General features: G+C 41.1%; 2 protein-coding genes across 2 annotated transcripts in view; one reads left to right on the top strand and one right to left on the bottom strand.

Moving 5' to 3' along the window:
* Window positions 1-6,863: 6,863 nt before the first annotated feature.
* Window positions 6,864-9,138, top strand: LOC105932891 (forkhead box C1-A). The gene has a single exon (XM_012872206.3). It carries the CDS (start codon window positions 7,246-7,248, stop codon window positions 8,659-8,661), a length of 1,416 nt encoding a protein of 471 aa, XP_012727660.2. The 5' UTR covers window positions 6,864-7,245; the 3' UTR covers window positions 8,662-9,138.
* Window positions 9,139-14,209: 5,071 nt separating this feature from the next.
* The window catches only part of gmds (GDP-mannose 4,6-dehydratase), a 271,469-nt gene continuing 258,879 nt past the window's right edge, over window positions 14,210-26,799 (bottom strand). The window contains exons 10-11 of the mRNA XM_012872192.2: window positions 15,929-15,997; window positions 14,210-14,802 (exon numbers count right to left, since the gene is read on the bottom strand). Coding sequence (XP_012727646.2) covers window positions 14,740-14,802; window positions 15,929-15,997 — 132 coding nt within the window. The 3' untranslated portion in view covers window positions 14,210-14,739. The remainder of the gene's footprint in view (window positions 14,803-15,928; window positions 15,998-26,799) is intronic.

Raw genomic sequence — 26,799 nt, 5'->3', positions numbered from 1 at the left:
GCATCCCTGGAGCACCCACCAGCCCAACCAAGACGGGGCAGGGGACAACAAGAGGGAAGGGGAGAAAAAAACTGTAAGCAAACTGAAAATTAAATACATAAACGATTAATGAAAAATAAAATATATATATAAAAAACTAGTCTCACCTACAGGCCACCTACCACCGAGCCCGCCTAAAACAGCATGTTTGGCATAAACCAAGTATTCCATGTTTCATATTCCAGCATCATGTGAACTGTGAAGCACAGAGGTGGAAGAGTCATGGGTGGGAGACATTTAGATGTAGCAAAACTTGGCCAACCTAGCGCTGTAGATACCACAGAGAGGCTAAGGAAATATGAGTGCAGAACCGGACCCTGCAAAATGACCATAATCTAAAGTATATCAGCAAATCCACACAGGACTGGCTGAGAATTAAGAAATTGAAAGTGTCAGGTTAAGTCAATGCCTAGACGATGAGCTCATTGAGCTGCGTTGACAAAGGCTGGGAATGGGGGAAAAAAACTGTAAATTATCACAGCTGAAAGTTAGCAGTAAAGCAAATTTTTCTGACTGAGGTCAATGACTGGTGGAGCTCTACAACCGGTCTCAGGGAAAGTTATTCCAGATAAAAGGATGTATACTTCGTATCAAAAGATAGGATGCCCAACTTTTTCTCTGCAAGGACAGACCAAGTCCTTGTTGATTATCCTTTTGTTGTTGTTTTTTTAAGTGCAGGTAAATCTCTTTTTCAGAGATGAAAAATAACATTAGGCATCGATACGCGAACATTTCTCACTACAGGAAAAAACATTTACAGGGATGTAGTAAATCTTTCACATGACTGTATGCTGGTATTACAATGGCCTGTGTTGGTTTGCAGGTACGAGCCTCTGCATGGTCTGTAAATAGCTGTGGTTGTGTTTTTTGGGTTGTTTGTCTCCTGTCTCCGTCTCGTTTTACCTCGCCGCAGTCCTGTTGTAAAAAATTATGCTGATGGTAATGTCTACGCCAGGGGAATCGGACTCAGCATTTTCAAATGTATTTCAGATGTATTTTGGAAAAATCTCCAGTTAAAAAAAGTTATAGTATGTATACCAATGTATACTATACTAATACCAACTAGTTCTGGGTATTAAGTGCAGCGATTGTTTGCTTTTTTTCCCCCCAAACTCTGCGTAAATCTTTGTTACAGACAGCAAAAGGAAATCCTGGGATGGAAGCCTGCAACCCACAGACCCTTTCTGATAAACATAAATCTAAAGATATTAAGACGTGTGGCTCAAAACAGCTCTATAGATCAAAGTACCTCAGTACGTCAATCTGCCAGAGGACAAGTCAGACCATCTGACAGAAGCATGCTCCAGTCAATGATGTGGTGAATCTCAAAGTTCCCCGGTAAATAGCTTCCAGAGCATGTGGGCTTGGGGAAGAAGAGTGCTTATAAATCATACCACCACGTTCCAGCAGAGACATAAATGAAGCAGCAAAGAGCTTCTCTTTGCTCTCAAAAGGCTCTCTGATCCCATAACAAGGAGGTTAAAGAAACACTCGGTTGGTAAGAAAAGCCAGACCAGGTAGTGAGTCACGGAATAATAGATTCCTGTTCCTGACAGAAGAGATTAAACTGCTTGGGTCCAGAGAATTATTCCCTCAACCAAATGTAGAAGCTTTAATTGTTTTAAGCTCTGTAAAAATGTGATTGTGAAAAATTGTCATCGTGCGTCTCCTGCAGAGCTTTACAAAATAAAGCTAACATCAAACTGAGCAAAGGATGGCTACTGAAATGCTCACCTTGCCGAATGTTTGACAATATTAATACCAATGATAATTTGTAATTAGAGCAGGGTGTGGGAACTGATACTCGTTTCTCAAAAATGAAACAAAAGAATATGAACTGTGTGGCATATATTTGTATTGATGCCATTATATTATGACCCCCTAAAAAAAATCCAGTGACGGCAACTGTCGTCACAAGTCATTTATTTACCAAAAAGTCAACAAATAAGGTTTTGTTTTATTGGTTTATCCCAAGTTCAGTTCCGTGTGTATTCCAGTTTATTCCCCTTTGGTCAATGTTTGTCTCATCCACTTGTTTAAGTGTTTCCTTTAGTCTCAGGTCTTGAGTTCAATGCTGCCCATTTTTCCCTGCTGGATCCTCCCTTTAGACTTCTCCTTATTCTCCCCATTTTACAGCCTCTGCCGTCGGGTTTCGGTCCTGCAAACCTGTGTCACATGACAGACACCCTGGCTTAAGAACCAAACCTTTGCAGATTTTACAGCTTTTACAAACGTTCTATTATAAAAAAATTCATGAATTAAAAAGACGTTCGGATTCATCCTTAAAGATGAAGATTAAGAGAGAGAGAGAGAGAGAGAGAGAGAGAGAGAGAGAGAGAATTAAAATTGGATGTTCATGTCTTTGGAAGACTCTCCACTAGAGTGCAGCATTTAGCTAAAAACATCTGGATCCCTCTTTGACTGAACAGATTTTTGTCACTGATTAATAAACTTGGACATATCTCTGAAAATGGTCACGCATTAGGTAGAACAAGCCAAGCAATCATACATATTTGTGTTATTTTCTAATAGAAATACAATTTTTGATTTTAACAATCTAGTATATTGTTTATTGTGTGACAGGGGTAAATAAAATGATGCTGTCATGGCAAGACATGAACAGACGAATAGATCCGGAACGGGTCACTGTGATCTGAGTGATTTGATTTTCATTTATTTATTTCAAAGGGGACAGTGCAATTTAATAAAACACGTGGCATGACAGTTCATCAGTTAAAAAAGCCAGAATTAGCCAAAAGTAATTTTTTTTTATCTGTAGTCCCCTTGCCATGATGTTAAAAATGCAATAAAATACAGGAATATAAGCAGATAAGAGTTACTTTGTAAATCAAGCATAAATCTGCAAATGTGTACAAGTCAGTCCAATTAAAAAAAAAATCATTCTTATTTAATATATCACAGTGATTTTTTTTTTAATCCATAACCTTAATGGCTTTCATTGTACTATTTGAAGCCTGTGACCTGGTGGTTAAACAATAATTAAGGTGGTTAAAAATCACAGACTGTAAAAAGCTTTTTGCCGCCTCAGTGGATATTATCTTTCCGATTGAATGAAAATTTGCGAGATTAAGCTTGACTATTTCACATATTTTGTTGACATGAACTTTAAAGGTAGCCTCGTGAGACCATCCTGATCTCGCGAGCTTTCAAGGTTTCACTCGCAGATCAGTCTGGATACTCTCCGTTGAAGAAAATTTGGAGCCGTTCACCAAACGAACGTCCAATCAGCGTTGGCTTTGAGGCGGGTTGAGGTGTGACGCAACGGGAAGCGCGTCAGTTCAGTCTAAACAACATGGCGGCTTCAGCCGATGAAACTAGCGTTAGCGTGGCTATCGAGCAAGTTTTATCGGAATTAGAGTATTTCTTTGCTGAGCTAACGAGCCTTTACCTGCAGCAGCAAGAGTAGCTTGGCTTGTGGTTGGGTTTTCGTCGTCGCTCTGTTACGAGCGACGACGAATCTGATTGGTTCATTTGGCCCGTCTATCACCAACATAGGCCAATCAGCTAACCAGTATTTTCGCCCCTTCCCAAAATTACTTCAACGGAAGGTTTCCAGATGGATATGCGGAGCAAATCTATCTGGCGGAGTCAGGTAACTTTAAAGGGTCCGTCCAGGAATATTTCTCCCGGGTCCTCGCATTCCCCAAGCACCGTTTTTTACCTCAGCTGTCTGATCTCAGATGTCCAGTTGGGGGTAAGAAGGGAAAATCCGCCATTCTGAGAGGCCCTCGTTGGCCTTCAGAACAGCTATGCCCTCCCCAACCCGGTCCCAGCCAGACCACCACACACTGGAATAATGCGCTGCTTGTGAATGATTGGCAGCTATTTATTTGAAAATCAGCTCCGAAGCGCTTTCTGGGTGCACAGCTCGGAGGAAAAGGGGGATTTTTCCCCCTGTCTTTAATTAGGCAGTAAATATAAACGCGGGGGGTGACGCTGAAACCCCTTCAGGAGGAAGTTCGTAATCAATTCCTTAGGAATTACAGACTCTCCTGGAAAGAGCACCAGCGGTAAAAATTAAACAAACCAGCAGAGGGCGCTCTTACACAGTTTCTTTCCAGCGGTCCATCCTACTGATGAGCAGCAAGAGGTGGTAACCCGGTCGCCAAAATATAACCTGTCCCCCACAATGCACGCAGGCTCATTGGCTGATTGGTTCCCCTGGTTAAAAAGCGACAGATAGCCACGTTTTAGGCAACATGTTAAGCGCAAGACTGTTCTTACATGAATGGGAGCAACTATAACGCAAAAAAAGCTAAACATATAACAGACAAGAAGGATTCTGTGTCTGTTGGTTCAACACCTGACAAACGGTGCAGCTTAATGGCTAAAGGCGTGTTTGAGTATGTATTTAAAGTTTGTCACAGTTCAGCCAAGAACTCAGGCACATCTCTCAGCAAGTGCGTCGTTGGAAATCAAATGTAGATTTTGCTAAAAAGCCAAATATTGGTTTACTGTCTGCGCTCAGCCATAGAGCGTTATCCAAATTAGAAAACGCAATTTTTTACGCATTAAAATAGAGTAATAATAATGTATTTTTCAAAAATCATCCATCGTGTATTTTTAGGTTCTGACCACTAGGGGGCACGAGTGTGCCGTGCTAATGAGCGGTTCTTGTTGAACCCAATAAAAACACACAGTATTATAATTTAGTGTGTATACTTAAACGCGCTTCTTTACTGCGTGGGTCAATTTGGTGTGATTTGTGTGTTTTTTAGCAGAATATCATCACATGCCGCGTCTGCCTTCTCCGAATCGTCATCTGGGGGGGTTGGTGCTGATATCAGGAGCTGACTGTTTTACCAGCCCCGTCACACCGACACACGCTGCGTGCGGCGCAGCTGAGGAGCGCTGCGGTCAGCAGGGGTCCCCGCTAGTCGGGGCCAGCTGCGGAGCACTCACCGTGCAGGGAAGGGGGGAGGACCTCACAGGTGACGGCGTTGGTTTCCACGGCCTCCTCCTCCGGCTGCTGCTGCAGCTCCTCTTGAGGGCCTGCAGACACATGCAAATCACTAAATAGACACCAATATATATATATATATATATATATATATATATATATATATATATATATATATATATATATATATATATATATATATATATATATATATATATATATATAATAAAAAACACCAAGGGAAAATTAACTGCGTTTAAGTAGAATCTCGGAAATGTTAAGTACCACTAGGTTAAATAAATCAAATTTAAATTTAATAATTATTTCAGATATAGTTTATCGAAAATAAAACCATCACAAGACACTAATGCGGGTCAGATTTCAGCTCAGATGAATCTGTTTTATTTATATATTTTTTTGGAACGGCAATTAACCAGTTTTTTTTTTATTAATTCTCCACGCTTTTCTGTGTAAATACATTTTAAAATATGCCCATGTTAATTTGTACTTTCTAAAACGCAGCTGCATGCCATTTGTTTTTTTATTTTACTAGTATTCTAATAATTTTAAGGCTACATGGAGAATTTACCAATTATACCGCCTGATTTAAACCTTCACGCTTTGCAAACTAATGGGAATCATAAAACGTTTTAAAAGGTAGATCATTTATTATTTTTGTCGCCCAACAATCATAATAAATAAACAAACATTCTTTCACTTTCAGAGCGCACTGGCAGCTTCATAAGCAGCTTTGGCGTTTGTGTTTACGAGATACGAACAACAAGAATCCGCTTTTATTTACTTTCCTGCTGTCACTAATATAATTATAACAAATGTAAAAATGCACCGACATACGGTGGCAGGCGTCACACTGATTCTGAGTCATAAAACTGGAAAAATACGGATAGAAAAAGTTTATTTCATCCGTTTGGGCCCACCGACTTGGAACAGACTTATTTTTTAATCACTCTGTGTGATTATTTCATTTATCTACTTTTTTTATTAATTAATTGGTTTGATGTGTGAATTTTACCAGATTACATTCCTATGATAGATACAAAAGATTGTATTTTGTATTTAATTTTATCCCATCTGCCTTTTGCCGGAGTCGTTCCTGGTTATCTTCAGGCTGTCTGGAAGACCAGATCGCAGCTCTCCAATAAACCTTTAGTGCGCCTTAATGGCTCGGTTGCCACCCTGTCAGAGCGTCTGTGCCGGGACATTTGGAGCGCCTCGCCTCCCTCTCATCACCCAGTGAATCCTTTCTCACCCAACCCGACCAAATGATCTTCGTTTAACCCATAATTAGTTCCCACACACCACCCACCGGCACCGTGGGTGTGGAGGAGGAGGGGGATCCTCACTTCTTCACTCTTTCATGTGCGTTTTGTTTATTCAGAGGCTCAGCCGCAGCTGGAAGACCTCTCAGACGGAAGACTGATTGGTTTGAGCGCATTTTGCATCCTTAATCTATAACACACAGGCTCTAATTGCAGGTTTCATTAAACAAAGTTATTCTGCTAACGTTGACTCTCCCTCCTCTTTGAATTTTACCCTCAGATTTAACAAAAAAATAAATAAATAAATAAACATTGACAGAATAAAGCTGCTATTTGTTTCGAGCCGTCAAGATACAGCTACACTACAACTCAGATTTCTTTCTTTTCTATTCTAAATATATAACTTTGTGGTTCTTTCTTTGCGGGTTTTAGTGTAAAATAAATCCTGATTTGGGCCATTTATTGAAATTTTCAGCACTTTGGGCACACCCTCAGAAATATTTTAATAACTCCATTTCTGAGTTGACAGAAGAGGGAAGCAGGGAGAAGAAGTAGGGGGAGGAGGAGGAGGAGGAGGAGGAGGAAGGAGGTGGGGGTAGAAACTTTTATCGCAGTGCTCTTTTCCACAGGTTCATTTCGTCCCCCATTGGATGATGGAGCACGTTTGGATTCGGGGTGGAGCAGCTGGAGGAGCCAAAAGGGAGGAAAAATGTGAGGCGTAAAGGAGAGGGAAAAAAAGGAAAAAGTTCCTCGCTGTGTCAGACGCATGCTCCTCCAGCTTTCTTAGTTTCCCCAAATGTTCCCTGCTGCAGCGTGCGCTCTGTCCGCGTCACCGTGGCGAGCTGCGGCTTGAAGGACTCCCGTTCTGCATAAGAAGAGGAAGGACAGAGAACCGAGAGAGACAGCGACAGAGGGAAAGAGAAAGAGAAAAGAGAAAAAGAGAGAGAGCAGTCTAGAGCCTGAAGTTGTGACACGTTCAGCGGGGAAGTGGTTTGGAGAGGCAGGATGCAGGCGCGCTACTCCGTCTCCAGTCCCAACTCTCTGGGAGTTGTCCCCTACATCAGCAGCGACCAGAGCTACTACCGCGCCGGCGGCGGGTACACCGGCATGCCCGCGCCCATGAGCGTCTACTCACACGCGGCCCACGAACAGTACCCGGCCGGCATGGCCCGCGCGTACGGACCGTACACCCCGCAGCACCAGCCGAAGGACATGGTGAAGCCCCCCTACAGCTACATCGCCCTCATCACCATGGCGATCCAGAACTCCCCGGAGAAGAAGATCACCCTAAACGGGATTTATCAGTTCATCATGGAGCGGTTCCCCTTCTACCGGGACAACAAGCAGGGCTGGCAGAACAGCATACGGCACAACCTGTCCCTCAACGAGTGCTTTGTCAAAGTGCCCCGGGACGACAAGAAGCCCGGGAAGGGCAGCTACTGGACCCTGGACCCGGACTCCTACAACATGTTTGAGAACGGGAGCTTCTTGCGGCGCCGCAGGAGGTTCAAAAAGAAGGACGTGCAGCGGGAGAAGGAGGACCGGGACAGGCCGGGGAAGGATCCCTCAGCGCGGCCCGCGGGCAGGGAGCAGGAGCCGCAGGGCGCCCAGCCGGTGCGCATCCAGGACATTAAGACTGAGAACGGGACCTCCTCGCCGCCGCAGGCCGCGTCGCCCACCCTGGGCGCGGTGCCTAAAATCGAAAGCCCGGACAGCAGCAGCAGCAGCAGCATGTCAACAGGCAGCCCGCACAGCGTCCCCTCCACGCGGCCACTGAGCACAGAAGGAGCCGAGCACCACCATCACCACCACCACGGCCACGGCCAGGCCCAGGCGCAGGGCTTCAGCGTGGACAACATCATCACCTCCTTACGGGGCTCCCCGCAGGCCGAGCTCTCGCCGCCTCTCATCGCCTCCTCTCGGACAGGTATCAACCAGTCACTGTCGCTCAGCTACTCCCCCAACCAGACCCCCGCCTACAGCTCCCCCACCTGCAACCAGGGCGCCATCTCCTCCAGCTCCAACGCCACCTATCACTGCAACATGCAGGCCATGAGCCTGTACGCCGGGGACCGCTCGTCCGGGGGGCCCCTGGCAACCTCCACCACGGTGGAGGAGGCTCTGCCCGACTATTGCATCACCACGACCACCGCGTCCCCGCTCGGCCAGGCGGGCCAGGAGGGCCACCACGCGCACCAGGGCAGGCTGGCGTCCTGGTACGGAGACCTGAGCCACCTGAGTCCGGCCTACCCGGCGCAGCAGCAGAACTTCCACGCCGTGCGGGAGATGTTCGAGTCCCAGCGGATCGGGCTGAACGGCTCCCCGGTGAGCGGGAATAGCAGCTGTCAGATGGCCTTCCCGTCCGGCCAGTCCCTGTACCGCACCTCAGGAGCCTTTGTTTATGACTGCAGCAAGTTCTGAGAGCCCAAAAAACAAGCCCTTTAAATTAATAACTCGAGTATATATCTGCTCTCTATATATTTTTATTTTTTTTAATTTTTGGCTGTGCTTTAACTCTCCGAGTGGACATGAGAGATTCTGAGATTTTTTTTTTCTTTCTTTCTTTTGTCGTGAGCTGTGTAAGCACCACAACACGTAAGTTTCCCTTCCCTCTCACTTGGAGAATTGCTCCTACCACCTTTATGAATAGACTGTAAATTATAGCCTAATATAGTAATTTATTCAGGAGGAAAATGTGGTTGGTTGGTGAGGACCAAACTCTTTTTTCCCAGTTGTGTTTTTTGCTGCCTATAAACGTGTTCCTGTTGTATAGAAATTTACGGGGAAATACTCTGTAGCCTGTACTGGCCTATTTTATTCATTCTGTAATTTGTTTAAAAAAATCTGAAGGCATTACAAGTTGTTTTGTTTAATAAAGTGCCGAATATTTGAGTTTAATTGGAGTGATTTATTAGTATTATGCAGTAGAAAAGGCCACAAAACTAATCCAAAGGTTAGAAAAGGGAGAGAGAAAATCGCCAAACGTGTTTATGAAACGCTAAATCCAAAATATCGATTTGTGTTGATTTAAAATGTACTTATTGTGCTTTTTCAAGCATGCGCAGTGAGCGTGTTTGCGGAGGCGCTGTTTGTGCAAGTGCATGCTGTATGATTAGTAAGTATTGGGGGTTTTCAAAACTTTTAAGAGTGTTAAACGTCGTTTTTAATACCTTATGTAGCTTTTTTTTTTTTTTTTTTTGCACTGAAATAGATTTTCTCATAAAGCTTTCCAGCTCCAAGTCTCCAGATTCCCCTTAGATAAAATGACCCCGTTTCCCCTTTGAAGAGGTGAAAGCTGCAGTCCTCTTCTCATGTGCAGGCCGCGTATTTTCAGCGTGTGAGCGTAAACACCGGAGGTAAACAAACTCACGTGTGGCACCCAACGCGGTCGGAGCTCACTAAGAGGCCTTGTCAGCAAAACAAATCAGTCAAGTCACAAAGCGCACATCGGGCTTCCGTCTGGCTTCTGTTTCAAAACGATGGGAGAGTTTAGATGCAGAAAAAAATTGTGTGCAGCTGCATTTGTGTTGGACGTCTTGGTTGGAGAGCTTTTTTTTTTTTTTTTGCTGCAGGTCCAGACCCTAAAGGTCCCTGCTGACGCACGATGCGTGCGCTCTGATGGATGTAATGTCTGCCCGCAGGAATGAGCTGGAGTCCAGTCTGCTTTACTCTCGGCCCTCTGGACTCTGAATCCTGCGGCTGATTGGAATATGGCAGCTGTCAGATGTTTATTTTCCTTTTCTTTACTGCTTCCTTAATCAGTGAGGTGACCCCACCCCCAACCACCACCACCACCACACACACACACACACACACACGGCGCCCCTTCTAAATATCAGACCGACATTTCCAACGTCTCTTAATTTGTTTTCGTCATTTTTAGATGGCCAGAAAAAAAAGTTACATTGAGCGTGTCAAATTGTAACACATTGGGACAGTCAAATGTTTAAACAAACCCAAAAGCGGCTCATTATAAAATAACATAAGAGCAACAGCATAGACTATTGTTGGTATTATTATCCTATATGCTTACGTTAAAAAAAAAAAAAAAAAAAAAAAATCAAACCAGATGCGAACGCCTTTTTGGCCTAATGTTAACTGTTAAAAACATTAGCCTAAATTATTGGCAAAAATAGCTAATAATAATAAAGGATGGGGCTAAACAACTCTAAAATGCTGACATCTGTAGAATTATGCTGTCAATAGGTAACAAATATAATTTCATAATCATAAATCATAGTCATGCAAATTATTCTGCTATTACTTCTACTACTACTACTAATAAAACTTTTAATAATTAGTATCCGACAAATAACATTAAAATAATCTTAGATGCTTTGACTATTTTAAGACTCATGATGAAAATAAATAATATAAATGCATAATATTCTGGCCAGGGTTAAAAAATATTGTTGCTCTTAATAATAATGACGGTAATTTACAGATTAAATCGTTTATTTGCTTTGCGTATTTGTACTCGCTCTGCAGCCTGCAGGCATGGCCGGGGGTGGCTGTGGCATGAACGGCAGTGCGTGTTGTGTGTTAAGGAGGCGATCGTGAGTGTGTCTGCTCGGCTGAACAAGCCGCAGTGAAAGCTGACAGTCGTCTTCAGGCCTGTGCGGTTGGGATTCTGCTGTAAAACAATAAATGAGAGTAATTTCCAGCGCGCAATCGCTCCCCTAAGGCCACGGTCTGACGAGTCAGGATCAGCAGAGCTGTAACGCAAACAACGCGTTAATTTGGCTTCACGTCGACACTTTTCACAACAGATAGAAGAAGGGGGCGTTGACTGTTATAAATGCAACCTGTAATTTTTTTCCCCCCACTTTTACAACCCTTCCCCCACAAAACAGAGCGTGTTGTGTGAAGAAAGGTGCTCTAATGATACAGAGAAGCGACTTTTTCTGCGCCCAAACAAACGTCCGTGTGATTGATGCGGCTCTCCTGGGGCAGGAAGGGAAATCCAGGCACTCCGGGCGAATCGTTTTTCATCCCGAGGACAAGACAGAAGGGGGTGATGGAGGTCAGTGGAGAGGATGTCAACAATGCACTTTAGGAAAGGACGGTGAGAAGCCTGTCACTGGCTTATCTTGAAGCACCTTCTCTGGACGCGCGTTGCTGTTGATGCGGCAGCTCTGCAGGCCCGCGGCGCAGAAAACCCCGAAAGACTCCCAGAGGAGCCGGGAGGCTCTCTGCTGCCAGGCCGCTTTCTTAAGCGCTAGCCTGCGTCCGGGTAGATTGATTACGGAATTAACGAGTGATGTTGCGCTGGAGGTGTTGCTTACTCCACCCCCCCCCCCCCCCCCTTAAACCTGGAAAAACTTCCTTCAAGGCACCGAGCGTGCATCTAGGTGTGTTTCTGCGGCTTCGATTGCGTGGCGTTGAATTCAGAGCTGCGCGTAAAACCACAATTCCACTGACGTTCTCTGCAGAAAAACCCCCAATAACACATTAAGTTCTTGCAGGTTTTAGGATATTTCCAGAGAAAAAGCTGCTGAGATAAAAAAAAGCATTTTTACATATATAGTAAGGGAGTTTATATATATATATATATATATATATATATATATATATATATATATATATATATATATAATTGGACACACCAATTTAACTGCAAGATGATCATGGGGCCAAAGAATAAAAGCTACAGCTCTGTAATTACTGGTATTTTTTTCTACGCGTTTAACGTCCAAATTGGGAGCAAGAAAAAAAAAAGGTAAAACGCAAAAGTTTCCTTAGCAAATATTTGTAAAAACTTTAATTCGGAACCAAAATCCTGCTCACCTTTTGATGTTAAATGTGTGGCTGCTTAAAGACTGGCTCAGATGTATTCTGAAATCCGGCTGCTGAGCCTCTGGGAAGCAGAGCCGAATATGCACCCAGCAGCAGCAGATCGCTTTTTATCTGCCTTTATTTGTGCAGGATTCTCACACAAACGCAGATTTTATTCTGTTGGTTCTTTGGATGCTGCGAAAGAGTCCTCCTGGGGGCCAGATCTCGATCTGCTTTCCATATCGAAGCAGTTGAAGGCCCCGGGGGAGTGGAACCTGCGAGGTTTAATGTGTTTCGGATTAAACTCAGGCGTTTGTTTGACGATTCTGCGCCTGGGCCATTTTTAGCGAAGCAGCACTTCTTTGGCATTTAAAGAAGACGTGAACACCTTCACAGAGTTTAATTAATTTCCTTGAATTGCAACTTGAATTTGTGGTAAATTAATTTCAGCTCGGTGCACTTATTTGAACACTTTACGCGCGTAATGATGCGTTTTACGCCATATATGTTCAAACTATATTTTCAAACACCCCAGATATCGTCAAAGCAACATATATTTACACTATTGGGTATGATTAGTGAAATATCAATATTTTGATTATGAATGAGGATCACATTACGCAAAGTTCAGTCCATAAATGCTCTTTCAAAGTGATCCAAAGTTCAGCCAGAGCGCATGTTTACATGAAAGCCGCTATTTGGGGTGGGGGGTGTTTTAAACACAATTTTACAGGGCTTACATTTTTCTTTAAAAGACTCGTATTTGAAAACTCCAAAGCATTTAAATTCCTTTAATCTTCTAAAACCTTCTCTTTTTTTAGCCGCCTGGCCGCTTTCATTTGTACCTCCTCCAGCTCCAAAGCTCAGTCAGCTGCCGTTTCTTTGTGCGCAAACAGTAGACCTGATCACAGGACTTTGCGTTAATTGTTGTTGAGGGATACACGATGCACCTGTGTGAGGCCACTGGCTGTGTGTGTATGTGTGTGTGTGTGTATGTGTATGTGTGTTTTGAGGTTACAGGGGGCCCAAACAACGCCAGGGCCACATCTGTTTCCTATTCGGGCTTCGCGCAGACGCAGCGACGTCCAGGACCATCACAGAGAGAGTTTGAGACGTGCTTAAGGTGTTGTCCCCCGGTTTGTGGGGTGGTCCTTTTGCTCAGAGCCCCTCTCTGACGCCTTCAGGGCTCAGCTGAACGCCAAACCTCCCTCCAACTGATCTGTAGACAGCAGCGTGGAGGAGAGACGCCATCCAATCCTGCAGATTCTTGGCTTCTTCACTGCATTTCGCTTGGAAACCATTTAGTATTTTCAAAGCAACTTATTTTTATTATTAATTTAGCTAAACTGGCCTCCAGGAATAGTAATAGAGGGCTAGAAAATATGACATAAAATAATAATAATAATAATAATAATAACAATAATAATAACAACTGTAAAATTCAGGTACATTTTGAGCATCTATGTTTAAAAGTTAGATTTCAAATTTTTAGCCTCTGGATTCATTAATTACAGATTTGTTTTCAGGACATATTTAATGTGCTACCACTTTAAATAATCATATACATCCACAAACAAAGAAATGTTTTTTTTTTTTTTTTTTTTTTTTAATCGCAAATAGTGAAAGAAAATCAAAAAACATGTAGTTTGGTTTAGGATGCAGGATGTTTTCAAGCTTAACCAATATTGTTCCGGAGAAACGCTGATCTGAGTCCTTCACGTTACAAAAGGAGCCGCGAACTATAACGTTTTTGTTTTAAAGAGATAAATATAACTGGTATGAGAAAATAGTTTTTTTTTTCTATTTTCCAGGGAGGGTGGGGGGTATGTTTGAGGAACTAATATAGCTGCTGTCAGCGGTTAAGGTTTATTATTTAAACTCTTATTTAAGTAAAATAAGAGAAAATGTGTAACTATGCCGGAAAAAAAAAACATCTGACAGCAGCATGACCAGGGGCTTCATGTAGGTAAGGACAGAAAGCCGCCTGGGAACAGGACTGCCAGTCCGAGGGCCGGGAAAGGCGCGCTTCCTGACGGATAAAAGAGCGCAGAGAAAGGAACCCTGGAAGATCAGAGGAAGCAGAGCAGAGATAAAGAAGACGTCTGCAGCAGCAGTAGATGGACACAGGAACAAAGGAATTAGTTTCATTTTTTATATTTCCTTTCAAAAAAAATGCCAAAAAGACAGATGCACATCAATTCCTATATATTTTATTACCCCCCTCATAGCCCTTTATCATCTTCATAAAGTAAAAAAAAAAAAAAAAACACCTTAAAAGTACAGATCCCATGAAAACAAATGTCTCATTAACATATGAGATAAAATAATCTTGATTCATTCTTATCGGTTCATCGGTTCTTTTTTTTTTTTTTTATAAAAAGGAGCTAAAACTGATCCGTTAAATTATTAAAATCACAAGTGAATCAAAAACATAAATAAATCCTTAAAATTTGCCTTCAATATAAAACCCTCACATGATCAAAGTTTGCATGTAAATGATAAAATAAACGTCATAAATCAACCCGGCACGGTAAACCAAAAACAAAAAGACAGAAAGGCAACATCTGGCTCTAGGTTAGGAAACAAGGAAACGACAACAAGCTTCATTTGTGGAAGAAGAGATATATAAAAAAAAAAAAAGAAGACTCTGCTGCTGTCTGACTCAGTGGCAGAACCTCGGAGTGCTAAAGTATCTCCATCACATCCGAACGAGCCCATCTGGCTTCAAGCGTTTGGATTTTTCTTCATGAGTTCGATGTCAGAGTCCAGCATCTCCTTCACCAGATCCTGCAGAGAGATCGGGAGACGAGCTTCAGGGGAAATATTTGGACTTATTTTGACTGGAGCGGGGATTCATTCTGGGCCTGAAACGAACAAATATCCCGACACTCTGCGACAAGCGGTGAGGAGCATGGCTCAGTTTAACATGTAGCAGCAGATCTGTTCAAAAAGAGCAAGAGCTAGGGAATGTTTACCGAGCTTTGGGAATATTTCTTAATTGGTTCACAAGACAGACACATTCAGTAAAATACAAACCAAAAGAGTCTTCAGTTTTAGCAGATAAAAATTTATGTTTAATCAGTTAACTTTCTCTAGATGATCTTTGATCAGCTGGAAAGAATTACATCTTTTTTTTGTATATTCTTTTAGGCAAAATTCATCTTTAAGTTAAATAAAACAAAAACCTCTATGTAATCGAAATCTTCTTAAGTCGTATTTTATATGCTTATTTAATTCAGTCGAATGTTACGATTACTTGTAATGTTACTGCGTCTGTAAGATTTTATAGTTTTATGTTGTTGCTTTGCCTTATCGCACAGGTCTCTCTCTTGAAAATGAGATCTCATTGAGAATACCTGTATAAATAAAGGTTAAATAAAAAGTAAAAAGCGAGGTAAAAGTGCGTAATTTGCAGGTTTTTTTTATACAACTTGATGAAAGAGAAAGGATTGAAGACGGTACTTTTTTAACCATCAAAGGGGATTTAGCTATTTTACTGTATTTACGTCATCCTATAAAATTCTGAAAGTTTTTTATCCATTGCAGGTAAAAACAAGAAACTCAGTTTTAAGAGAGTTTTTAGGGAAATGAGTAGCGTTTTAAATTAATTAGCTACCTTTATAGAGAACTAATGCTCTCAGGTGTAGACTACCTCTGGTCTAATGTACTGAATCTGCTCCATAATCGGTGGATTTCTGTGTGAAGATGTTTTATCCAATTGGCAAAGTCCTGTAATATTACAGTAGAAAAATAACTTAACAGCCTGCAAAAATGCCTTCTTTATTTTACCCTCTCTTTATGGACCTATTACATTTCACTAAACATTCCTGTTATTAATAATTCAGGTTTTTTTTTATTGGTGGACAAGCGCTGCCTTTGGAACATTTGCGTGGAGCGGATGATGGAGACGCACCTCAAAAGTAACCTGGGGCTTCCAGCCCAGCTTCTCATACGCCTTGGTGCTGTCGCCTTGCAGGAAGTCCTGAGAGAAAGGAAGGATAGTAGTGAGAGAAGAGGGGAAAAGGGAGGGGGAAGAGAAAAGGGGGGGGAGGGAGGGACAAGAAAAACAAATCATGTGTCATGTCTGATCTGATGGCTGGGAGCGAGCAGGAGAGTCCTGCAGGAAGCCGATGTGAAGACGTTCTGAATTCAGCTGTGAATCTTTAGCTGGACGGAGAAGTTGGAGGATGATTTGTTTCGCTGTCTTTATGCCTCTCTTCTATATTCATACATTAACACACAGACACACACGCCATCTTCTCTCATGGGGGGGGGGGGGGGGGGGGCACAGAGTCTTGCTGGCCATCAATCCCCCCTCCCGACTCCCCACCTTGGACCTGTCCAGGCGGCCCTCGTCGGTGCCAAAGCACGATGAATTGTGGGACTCTGGTGGCGTAACCTCCAGCCCACGACCCCCACCCGCCCCCTCCTTGAACCCCTAACTCATTTCCCCCCCTGTTGTGTTTTGCTCTGGGTTCAACATCCAGTTAGACCTTCCTTCAGACCACCAAAGAGTCAGCAACAGAGCAGGGAGGGGAGAAAATAGGCTTTCTCCTGTACGTCTATGTTTTTAAAGCTCCCCACTTTTTTTTTTTTTTGCTGACTCCTCCTTCCAACTCCATGTTTCTGGGGCCCATTTTTTCATCCATCATTCATCGCTCATTTATGTTAGTGTCAGAAAACACTGGTGTCTGAAAGTGGCGCGACTAGAACGAGGATAGTGATACTTTATGCTCACTAATCCCGGAGCAAAGTCAGAAATGTTAGACTTTCCTGCACATTTCAATTTTAATATTATCATAACATTTTTATGCCAGATTTTAAAGAAAGATTACTTATAAGCTGGCTAAATAAAAAAAAGAAACAAAAACAAAACAAAAAATAGTATTTTTTTGGTCAAAATTAATTGACGTATAATAATAATGAAGCTATAAGAATGGTCAACTTTGAAACCATCATCTGGATCATTGTCTTCAGTTTATATATATATATATATATATATATATATATATATATATATATATATATATATATATATATATATATATATATATATATATATATTTTTTTTTTTATTTATAATTTTTTCAGAATTTCTTAACATATCTTTTAACACTGTTTCATCTTAATGCACATTATTTGTAATTAAAGAACGCACACATAGTGAAATAAATAATTATAAATACCTGACATGAAAACAAAAAGTTTACAGGAAGGGTTGAGATTTATAAAACAAGATCCAGCACGTTGGATGCTTTGTGCACATGTCGTGTAACAATGAAATCTGATCTGAGGCGAAACACGTGGATAATGTGTTGATGGAGGAAGAAATTAAGAGGATTTAGGGACGAGGCTCACAATAATGTCAGACAGTTTGGTATATTCTGAGTTTAAAAGAGCTAGTGCTTTTCAAATTTATCCATCTTTGTCATCCTTTTTTTTTTTAGCGTATTGATAAGTTCATTCAAACCTTCGCACCACCAAACTCCAGCCATAAAGCACAGATCTGCATATCAAAGAAGCTTGAACTATTTTATGCAACACCTAAGATTATAAACTGAGTCTTTTCAGTACCGTCATTTATTCCCTCACACATTATGAACCCAGATTCATTATTTGTTTCATAACAAATAAAAGTAGTGTCTTGTCTTTACATTGGAAAGCTTATAGTAGACAGCAGAACAAGATATTGCCTCTCAGGGATCATGTGAAACGTAAGTGAAACAGATAAAGGTGTAAAATAAGCGGAATAACATGACGCGGACACGTTTAACAGCAGTTCAGCATTTAAACAGCTGGAAGCAGGGAGGCGTGCAGCGGTCGAATTAAGGCTGTTTCTGATGCTCTGGTACGTGGCCGTTTGAAATCTTTATGGAGAAGCCTCTGACAATGTTCAGAGGTGGAGACCAATACCTCTTACAGCTTCCTTCACTAGCCTCTGCACCATTTCTGGTTTTTGTTTTTCATGTGTTGCTCATCACTTTGCTTAAATTATGAGTTCTCTACTATGAATCCCATTTCCTACAATTAGCCCTACGACCATTGCTCCAACCTCTTAACTCAAGCAGTTTAAAAAAAATAATAATCCTGCAGCATATATGCATATTATAAAAAAAGAGCAAAATCATAAAGCAAAATCTACCTTACAGGGAAACAAATCTATTTTAATGTATCTAAATCTTTTTTTAAACTTTATGCAATATCACGTTTCACTGGGTTAACCCATCACAGTTGCAGTAATACTTTTAAATTTTGTTCATGACACAATTTATTTTGAACGGATGTACTACTGCAATATATTTTACAACAAACGTTCATTAAATTAAGTGATATTCGATATGACATACTGGGAATTTTCGAATGGTTGCTTTCAGGGGGTTATCGGGTCATGAGAAGTGTGTTAGGTGAGAGAATCTTTAAAGGTCAGGGGACCTGCAGAACAGCTAGCATCCCTTTGTGTCCTGGTGGGGCCCTGAAAAGTTTCTCTTTTTGGGACTTAAAAGGCACCAATAGTCAGCATGACTACTGCTGCACAGAAGCAAATGGGACACCCTACCCCTTAGAAACACAGCGCAAAGGAGTAAATCGGTGAGCCAGCCTAAATATATTTAAACTTTACGTTGCGTCTTTTAACCGGCACCATGACCGCATGATCAGAAACAGAAAACGTTAGATTTGTTTCGGTTAATCAGCCTCTAACTTTCCCAGAAAACACTGAACAGATCTGGTCCGGCACCGACGATGGACGATAAGACCGGCTCGAGGGTCAGATGAGCTCACCAAACCCAGTAAACCTGTGCGTGAAGTTAGCGTCTTATTCAAACAGGATGAGCTCGCAGTGTAAAGCTCAAAGCTCTCTGCTGCTCACAGCGGCGGTTTCAGCTGTCGGTAGCCGGGGCGCTTTCGCTCCAACCCTGAAAAAAAAAAAAAAAAAAAAAAAAAAAAAAAAGGCCTCGCGTAAAGAGCACAAAGTGTGAAAAAGAGAGCGCCGTTGTTATCTGGCTCTGGACCTCTTGAAAACGTCTTTTCTGGGTGATCTTATTACAGAGGAACGCACACGGCAGCGCTGGCATAGCTCAGCCTTTGAGAGAGCAGGGACCCACATCTCGGAGAGGCTCCACGGCGCTTAATCACACACACTTCTGATTACACACAAAGGCAAGAACACTGAACACACACGGCGGGAACAAGTACAGGCCGATTCTGACTCTGACGCACTTTGGTTTAAGATTATCCGGCCGGAGCTGAAAACCTGGTTCAGTTCCGGGTGAGCTGTGTTTTTTTTTTAATACGTATTTTTAACTGTACTCGGGCTAAACGCGGCTCGGCACACGGAAGCCCCCCCCCCCCCCCTCTGCCCCGTCTGTAACAGCAGGACAAACAGCTCTTTCTCATGTGAGCAGCTCTGTACATTACTCACGAGCCTTTTTGATTTCTGGCTCTGAAGCCATAACTGGAAACAGTTTCAGACTAATTACCTACAGCAATGAGACATAATTCATCATGGACCTGAATGCAATTATAATTGGGTGACTTACTCCACAATTACATTAAATAATCCACTTGCTTCATAATTATATTGATTAGGGCTCGTAATGGGGAACATTCTGCAGCTTGGCGAGGTCTCGTCACGAACGCCGGTCAGAAGCTGCGGACACACCTGCTGCTCACATTCATTTTGGCGTCATGTTGGTCGCACAGACTGCGACTGTTTGCAGAAAGCAGAAAGAGAGCAGCTCTTGTTTTTTAGTATCCACCTTGAGATGTAGGTCAGACGAAGTGGAACTCGCTCCATGCTAGAGTCATCCAAGAGAGCAGAGACAGCGATCTGCTGGATGGGAACGGGGTTTATTGTGGCTCAGGTAGCTGAATGTTCCTTGCCTTGCAGATGGTGACCGACTGCCCTCTAAGTTGTAACTTGGGTCTACAGGACTCGATGATTTGTTTCTAAGCAGTCAGGGCTTCTTGAATATATATATATATTTTAAATTATCTTAATAAAGACTCCTCCAGGCTGTATGAGCCTAAACTAAATCATGAAACAGTGTTATTTTCACATATAACAACATTAAATTATTTGAATATCCTCAAATATTCTTTGCAGTCTTTTGCAAAATGACAATTTGTTAATATTTCCAACGCTAAACCTAAAAATGAGCCATCAAAGATAAACTCTGACAGAGAGAAAAAGTAGATTCCCAAAGAGTTATCAGATGAACGCTTTGTATATACAGATTAATAAATTAGATTAGAAATCCTAAACAGATGACTTTTAGATGCTCTTCGTTTACTTTATGTACTTATTTTATCCCCTACTTGCCTGCTTTCCTCATTTCAGGCCCACCCTGCATATGCATGGCATTGCATGTTGGTGTTTATTCTAAATATCTGCACATGTCCAATGCATTAGATGGACACTCAGGACAGAGAACTGGTATGGCACTAAGAATAAAACTGTGCAAACATCACATTTAGAAAGGATTGCTTATTAACGGTATTTTGATAAATTAAAATATTCTATTGACGGACAATTTTTTATGTGGTCAGATCCATATTATATCCCAAGAAATTGTTTAAAAAGTGTGGCAGGTTGAGACGACATTTCCTCACTTTATCAACTAACCAGGACTTTATGAATAAAATTTCTGAAGTCTTTTGATGTTCAAATAACTTTTATTCATGTTTTGTACAAGATGCATTAAATTTTGAGGAACCGGAGGACACGCAAGGTCGTGAAAAACGTTTCCAGACGTTTTTGAACATGCCTCATGAACCATGAGTGGATCCGCCCACTGCAGCACGAACGTGGCTGAAGTCAGAATGTAGAGTTATTTGTGGATCATAGATTTCACTAATGATGTTTTTAATGACAAACAGGTCTTGCAATGTTTTGATTAGACCACAAATACATAATAAAGCATGTACAGCTTAAATGTACGTTTTAACCTTCAGAGCTATCGCAACACAATAAATCCAAATGGTCTCATAGAAACTGGTTTCTGAATATTAGGAAAAATGCTATAAACAAAGGTGTTAGCCTAGTAATACATTTCTTCTGTTTTGTTTTTACACTTTAGTGTTTCAGGTTATCAAGCAGATTCTAATATCAGACAAAATTAAAGGTATATTAAAAAAAATGCAGTTTTTAGATAATCATTTGATTAATTAGGGGAACAAAAGCCACACAACTAAGCTATGCATTGGGTGTACATCTACATAAATTATAGCATTATCTTTTATTTTAGTTCCTCTAAAGTTTCTAAATGTATACTTAGTGTCTGTGCACACAATATTGACCACTAAAGCTTGCTCTGTTCTCTTCTATTTATCTGGGCCTATGTGAAAAACAAATTGTCCCTTTGTTAAGCAGGTATTAAGTGTAATTAACCACATTTTTAGAAAGTCACACCCAAGCTTGATTACTCCCGACCAGTAGGAAAAAAAAAATTCTGTAACTGAATCTGCGACCAGATTAAAGATTTCATAAGCAACACATAGTGGATCTAAAGAAACCCAAAAACGGATTTAAAATATGCATTTAAATCGATCAGTCTGGAAGGTTAACAGACCATTTCGAGTCTTTGGGACTCCAAAGCGTTAGAATATTGAGAGTCATTTACCACAAATAAAGAAAACATGGAACAGCGGTTTAGTTTCCCAGGAGCAGCTGGTCTACCAAAATTATTCCAAAAGGGCATTAAAATATCATCCAGAAGGTCACAAAACAACCCAGAACAATTAAAAGACTACAGGCCTCACTAGCTGCAGTTAAGGTCAGTGTTCATAATTCAGCTTTGCACAATTTTTGTATTTTATTTGATCAATATTTATATTTTTCTAAATACTTTCCTAAATAATTCAACTTTGGTATTTTTGAAAAATGTGCATCCGGTTACATTAAAACATATTGTGCTGATGGTCAGATGGTGTTGGTAGTGTTATAATCTAGGGCTGCTTGATCATCATGACTCTGCCTGATTATCATTATTCTTTTAGATGCTGAGGTACTTTGCACACGCCGTAGCTACTCCGAGATTCATGCATATTGCATATTGTATCGTCCCAACATCTGTAAATAGGCTGGTGTTTTTCCACTGGTTAACTTGAATATTTCATCTTTTTATGCCGTATTACCAGTAATTGTGCAATGTTTACTCTGGTATTTCTTTTTACTTTTATTTTGGCCTTTCTGATGAGCTCATTCTCTGTTGCTTTAGAACTAACTTAGATCAGATTAGCTTTTTTTTCATTACTGTAAGTTGTGTGTAACGCTCTTTTCTACTGTCACACCCAAATTTCCCCATCGTGGGACAATAAAGGAATTCTTTACCTTCTTTCCTGCTTCTGGTCTTGGACGACTTGTCGTAATTAAATGAACAATGAACTCTGCTCTCCGGCCGAAAATCCCGAAAGAGAATCTTTGGCTATCGATTAGTCAACTTAAAAGCACATAGATTATGAAACATGAAAATTATCCAAATCACACTAACATATAAATAAATAAAAATAGAGCTTTCAGAGCGTGATTAAAAATCTGAATAGTTTTCAATCAGAGCTGCCACAGATTTCTCCCCATAGATGTAAAAGACTGATTTTCAGTTGTTACAAGTACAGCGGCACAACCAATTTTTGAGGCAATTACTTCAAAGAGAGCCAGTCTGGTTTGGATTACCTTTTTCCCTTTAATAATGGAATAATTTGAATATCTCAGGTTATACTCTGATATCAACATTTATTTGATAATAGGAAACCGTTAAGTATGACAAAAAAGCAAAAACAGAAGAAATCTGTGAGAGGGGAAATAAGTTTCAAAGCCCTGTAGATAGTTGACCTCCACTCACGATTGACTGTCCATGTGAACCTGCTGGATGTCCCCCCAAATCTGCCTCAGATCAATTAATCAAGTCCCACCTGGAAAATCCACCTGAGAAGGGAACTCATCCACTCAGCTGATATAAGAAAGAAAATGAGTTGATAGTCGGTTTCCCCCAGTTCGCCTGTGTTAAACCTGTAGTTTACCAGCATCATATTTCTTATGAAAGTTGTTAGATTGCGTAATGTTAGATTTTCACTCATTATGGAAGCACCCTGAACTTAACCCAGTAAGTTCATTTAGGTCGCGTTTCCCTGCATATTCGTAACCTGGTTGCATCAAAATGCAGAGTGGGAACGATCCATAAATCCATGGCCTGTGTCAGAAGAAACAGCAATGCCACCTTTCATGTTTGGAGCATGTCCAGGATGATCAGACAGCTGCTGGTGCCGAGGCTTGACCATAACCCAAACTGAAAAAAAGCGGGTGTCTGTATTACAGGTCCATGGAGATTGGTGCCGGCTCCAGGAGAGCTCAAGCAGCAACGAGTCCGACCTAAATTACGGTGCTCTATTTCTTCCTACTGTGGCAGCTGGATTTTCATGGTAAAGTTGACTGATGGAAAAGGTGGTAGCAAGAAATAAAGACGTTTCCTTTCCAAGCTTTCTGTTCTTGGACCATTTAGGCATTAATATTCAGAATTAGGCCATAAAATAATTTTCCTTTCAGTTTGTGAGAAACAGATTTGAGTGTTTGTAACCAGTCTAAAGACACAATTCTTATGGGGACTACCACACAATAGTTGTTACTGATATATAGTATGTCTCAGGGTTGCATGAGGGATGGGTGTCTATCTCCAGCCATTGGGCGAGAGACAAGGTAAACCCTTGACAGGTCCACCAGTCCAATTAGACCAATAGACCAGTTAACCTAACAGAAATGTTTTTGGACTGAGGGAGGAAGCCAGAGGAGTCACATATGAGTGGTGAAAATATGCAAACTCAATGCAGAAACACCCCAAGCTAGGATTCTAAATGAGGACCTTCTTGCTGCACCTTAGAGTGCACCATTTTGCACAACTTGTTGTTGTTTTATATTTTCTGGGCTTTGTGCTCTATTAATATTTGGTAATGATGTATTTCGGCAAATTAAACCTACCCAGAGTTTAGCAAGCGCTCATGATCTCATTATGCAATGGCTCTATACACTGGAATAAGTGAAACAGTAACCAAAGTCCTGCAGAAAATCTGAACCATTGAGCAAGACCAGTTTAAAAGAATGTCAGACCGCTTGGAGACAATTTAATCAGCAGGTTTTTAAGGCTAAGATTCGACAATCCGACCTGACCAAGTAGTGAACACAAAAGTACTGATGTCACTTGTTCTCCGAGTGAAAAAGGTGTTTGATTTGTGTTATTACCTAAAACTGAAACTTCTATGACAATAACATGAAGTCCACACAACCTCAACTCCAACAAGACTCCTTTCGATTCTGCATTGCACAACGAGCGAGGCAGGACAACAGCATGGCAGGCCCTAATCCACTATGATCCAACTCAAAATGACCTAACCACAAAACTAACTGAGGAAATTGAGAGGGGTGATGGAAACATAGAGCAGCAGTGCTGCTTTGTGTTGGCTGCGGTCCTTAATGTTGGTGAAGTAAGCTAAACTATGTTTGACCCAAAGCATGGCAGAACCTTATTTACGGCCAACCAGTGTGTATGATTGCTCCGGTGACAAGAGAGACATTTTTACGACTGAAGAACAGCCAACCACGGCACTATTTTAATACTCTGACTTTTTCCTTTTTCACATTTATCATCACATATAATGCACCAAGGCTCTCAAAAGGTAATAAGTGGACTGTGCATGGAGATCAGAGATTAAAAACCACATTTTAACATCAAACTGTAATCTGTAGCATTGTATAGTACACCATGGACCTGCAGTCTGAATGTGACATTTTTTTAACAACCAGCGTTATCTAAAATTTAGGATTAAAGGTAGAGTCGGCGATTTTTCTCGGAAGTTTCCCCAAGTCCCTTTTTGAATAACTGTGCATGCACAAGACCGTCTTACTTGCTTTTCCGCTCCTCAAGGGATTTGTGTGAATTTTTTTCCCCAAATGCACTCTTATTTCCTTCTACTGAGGCCTTCCTAGTCTTCTAATAAACTTGGATGTGGTTTGCTTCTTAGGACTTTCAGCCATGTTTAAAGTATACGTGAGAGCAGCGGAGCTACAATGAGCGGCTAACACAGAAGCTAACTGCTAAGCTAACTGGACACAAACATTAGAAGCGTGCATGCGTTACATGAGCGCATCAGAATGATTGGCATGTGGGACAACCAATAGATAAGGTGATCCATTTTATTGCATTTCTATTTTTTCTTTATCAACCAGCAAAACTTTAGGCATGAAATAAATGTTAAGACATATTGCATCTATATTTAAAGCCAGAAAGCAGCCACAGCTTTCTGACCTTTCCCCATAACTATAAAGGCTCATCCAGGGTCTTTGTCATTGAGCATTTTCTTTATTTAAAAAACTTAAATTACTAATTAAAAATGATAATATTAAAAAAAATTCTGATTACAATAAACTACATTGGAATCAAGGGATAATTCTCTTCACTTTGATCAAGCTTCTTCAAATTGGGATTTTCTTCATTCATAACAAATGAAATCAGCTCCAACAGGTATATATTTAATGAGTAAGTCAGGTGGACAGTTTTATGATGAAATCAAAGGAGTAAAAAAAAAAAAAACAACTATCAGTGTCATAATGTCTTCTGACCTATTTACTGTAGTCACATTAGCCCCACTTCCAATGACCCCACTGAATTTGACCCGCCCGGTTCAGCTCCTCCCCGCTCGGTTTTACTGTGTGCAACCTGGCTAAAAATGCCTGGAAGAGAGAAACGCCTCCTGGTGGTGGCTTTAACTATCAACCAATGAACAACAAGCAGTTGTTAGAAATACAGGATCAGCTTTGGGCTGAGAAGACTCCATCCAGTCCAGAACAAATCAGAAGAGAAACTAATCATACATTCAATCAAGGGCACAGCAGAGTCTGGACAGGTTTGCAGCGGCCTGCTGATTAATTTGATCCATTTGCGAGTTAGGTTTGAAACATTCAAAATCATTAAACATTAGAATCATGGGCCAGTATCTGGTTGAGTCACAGCTGCGACTCAGCTCTGCTGGCCTGTCTCAGTTGGCCACCTGATCTGGTGATGCTAGGGGTTTCCGCTTTACTTCTTGAAAAAAAAAGATTGACTTTAAATGTGTATCTAAAAAAAACGCCATCAGCTATTTGTGTTGGACGCAAAATCAAAAATGATTAAAACAAAAATGTAATCAATCATAAGCTTTCCCTGCAACAAGGTTTATTGTTCTTGGGCTATTTTTTCATTTCAACGGCTGCAGATCGATCCAGGTGTATGGCATTTATACGATTCTCATTCCGTAGTGGGGCAGCTCAGTTTTCGGTTCTGTCGTTTGTCTAATGAGGAGTAAAAAAACAACAACTTACCAGCAGGTTATAACTCTGAACTGAATGTCTTTATTTTGCACAAACACAAATGAGCCGTTCCTGAGGACTAACGCTGGAGGCACGACCAACGCAGACTTTCATCATCCCTAAACATCTCCCAATTTAGATAATTTTAGAATGGTCCAACAATAATGACTTTGGGGATTTGGGGATTGCTACTATCAATATAAGGGTTTTGACCTGAACTGCTGTAACTTGGATTTTATTTATATCCATGTGATCTAGAGATGCACAGATGTTAAGACAGTTACAATAACGCCTAATTCATCAATTAATTATTATTGCAATATGGGCTTCAAACCTTGTTGAACAAGAACTAGTTCATTTTTAAGCTTTAAGAATAGTTCAGAATGTTCAACAGACGAAACATGAACATGAAATAATATATTTCCACCTCAGTGAACTGAATTTAGACC

Source organism: Fundulus heteroclitus, chromosome 9, assembly GCF_011125445.2.
Source record: "Fundulus heteroclitus isolate FHET01 chromosome 9, MU-UCD_Fhet_4.1, whole genome shotgun sequence".
Classification (NCBI taxonomy): Eukaryota; Metazoa; Chordata; class Actinopteri; order Cyprinodontiformes; family Fundulidae; genus Fundulus; species Fundulus heteroclitus.
Note: the sequence above shows the minus strand (reverse complement) of the source record. Positions and strands in the feature narration are given on the sequence as shown.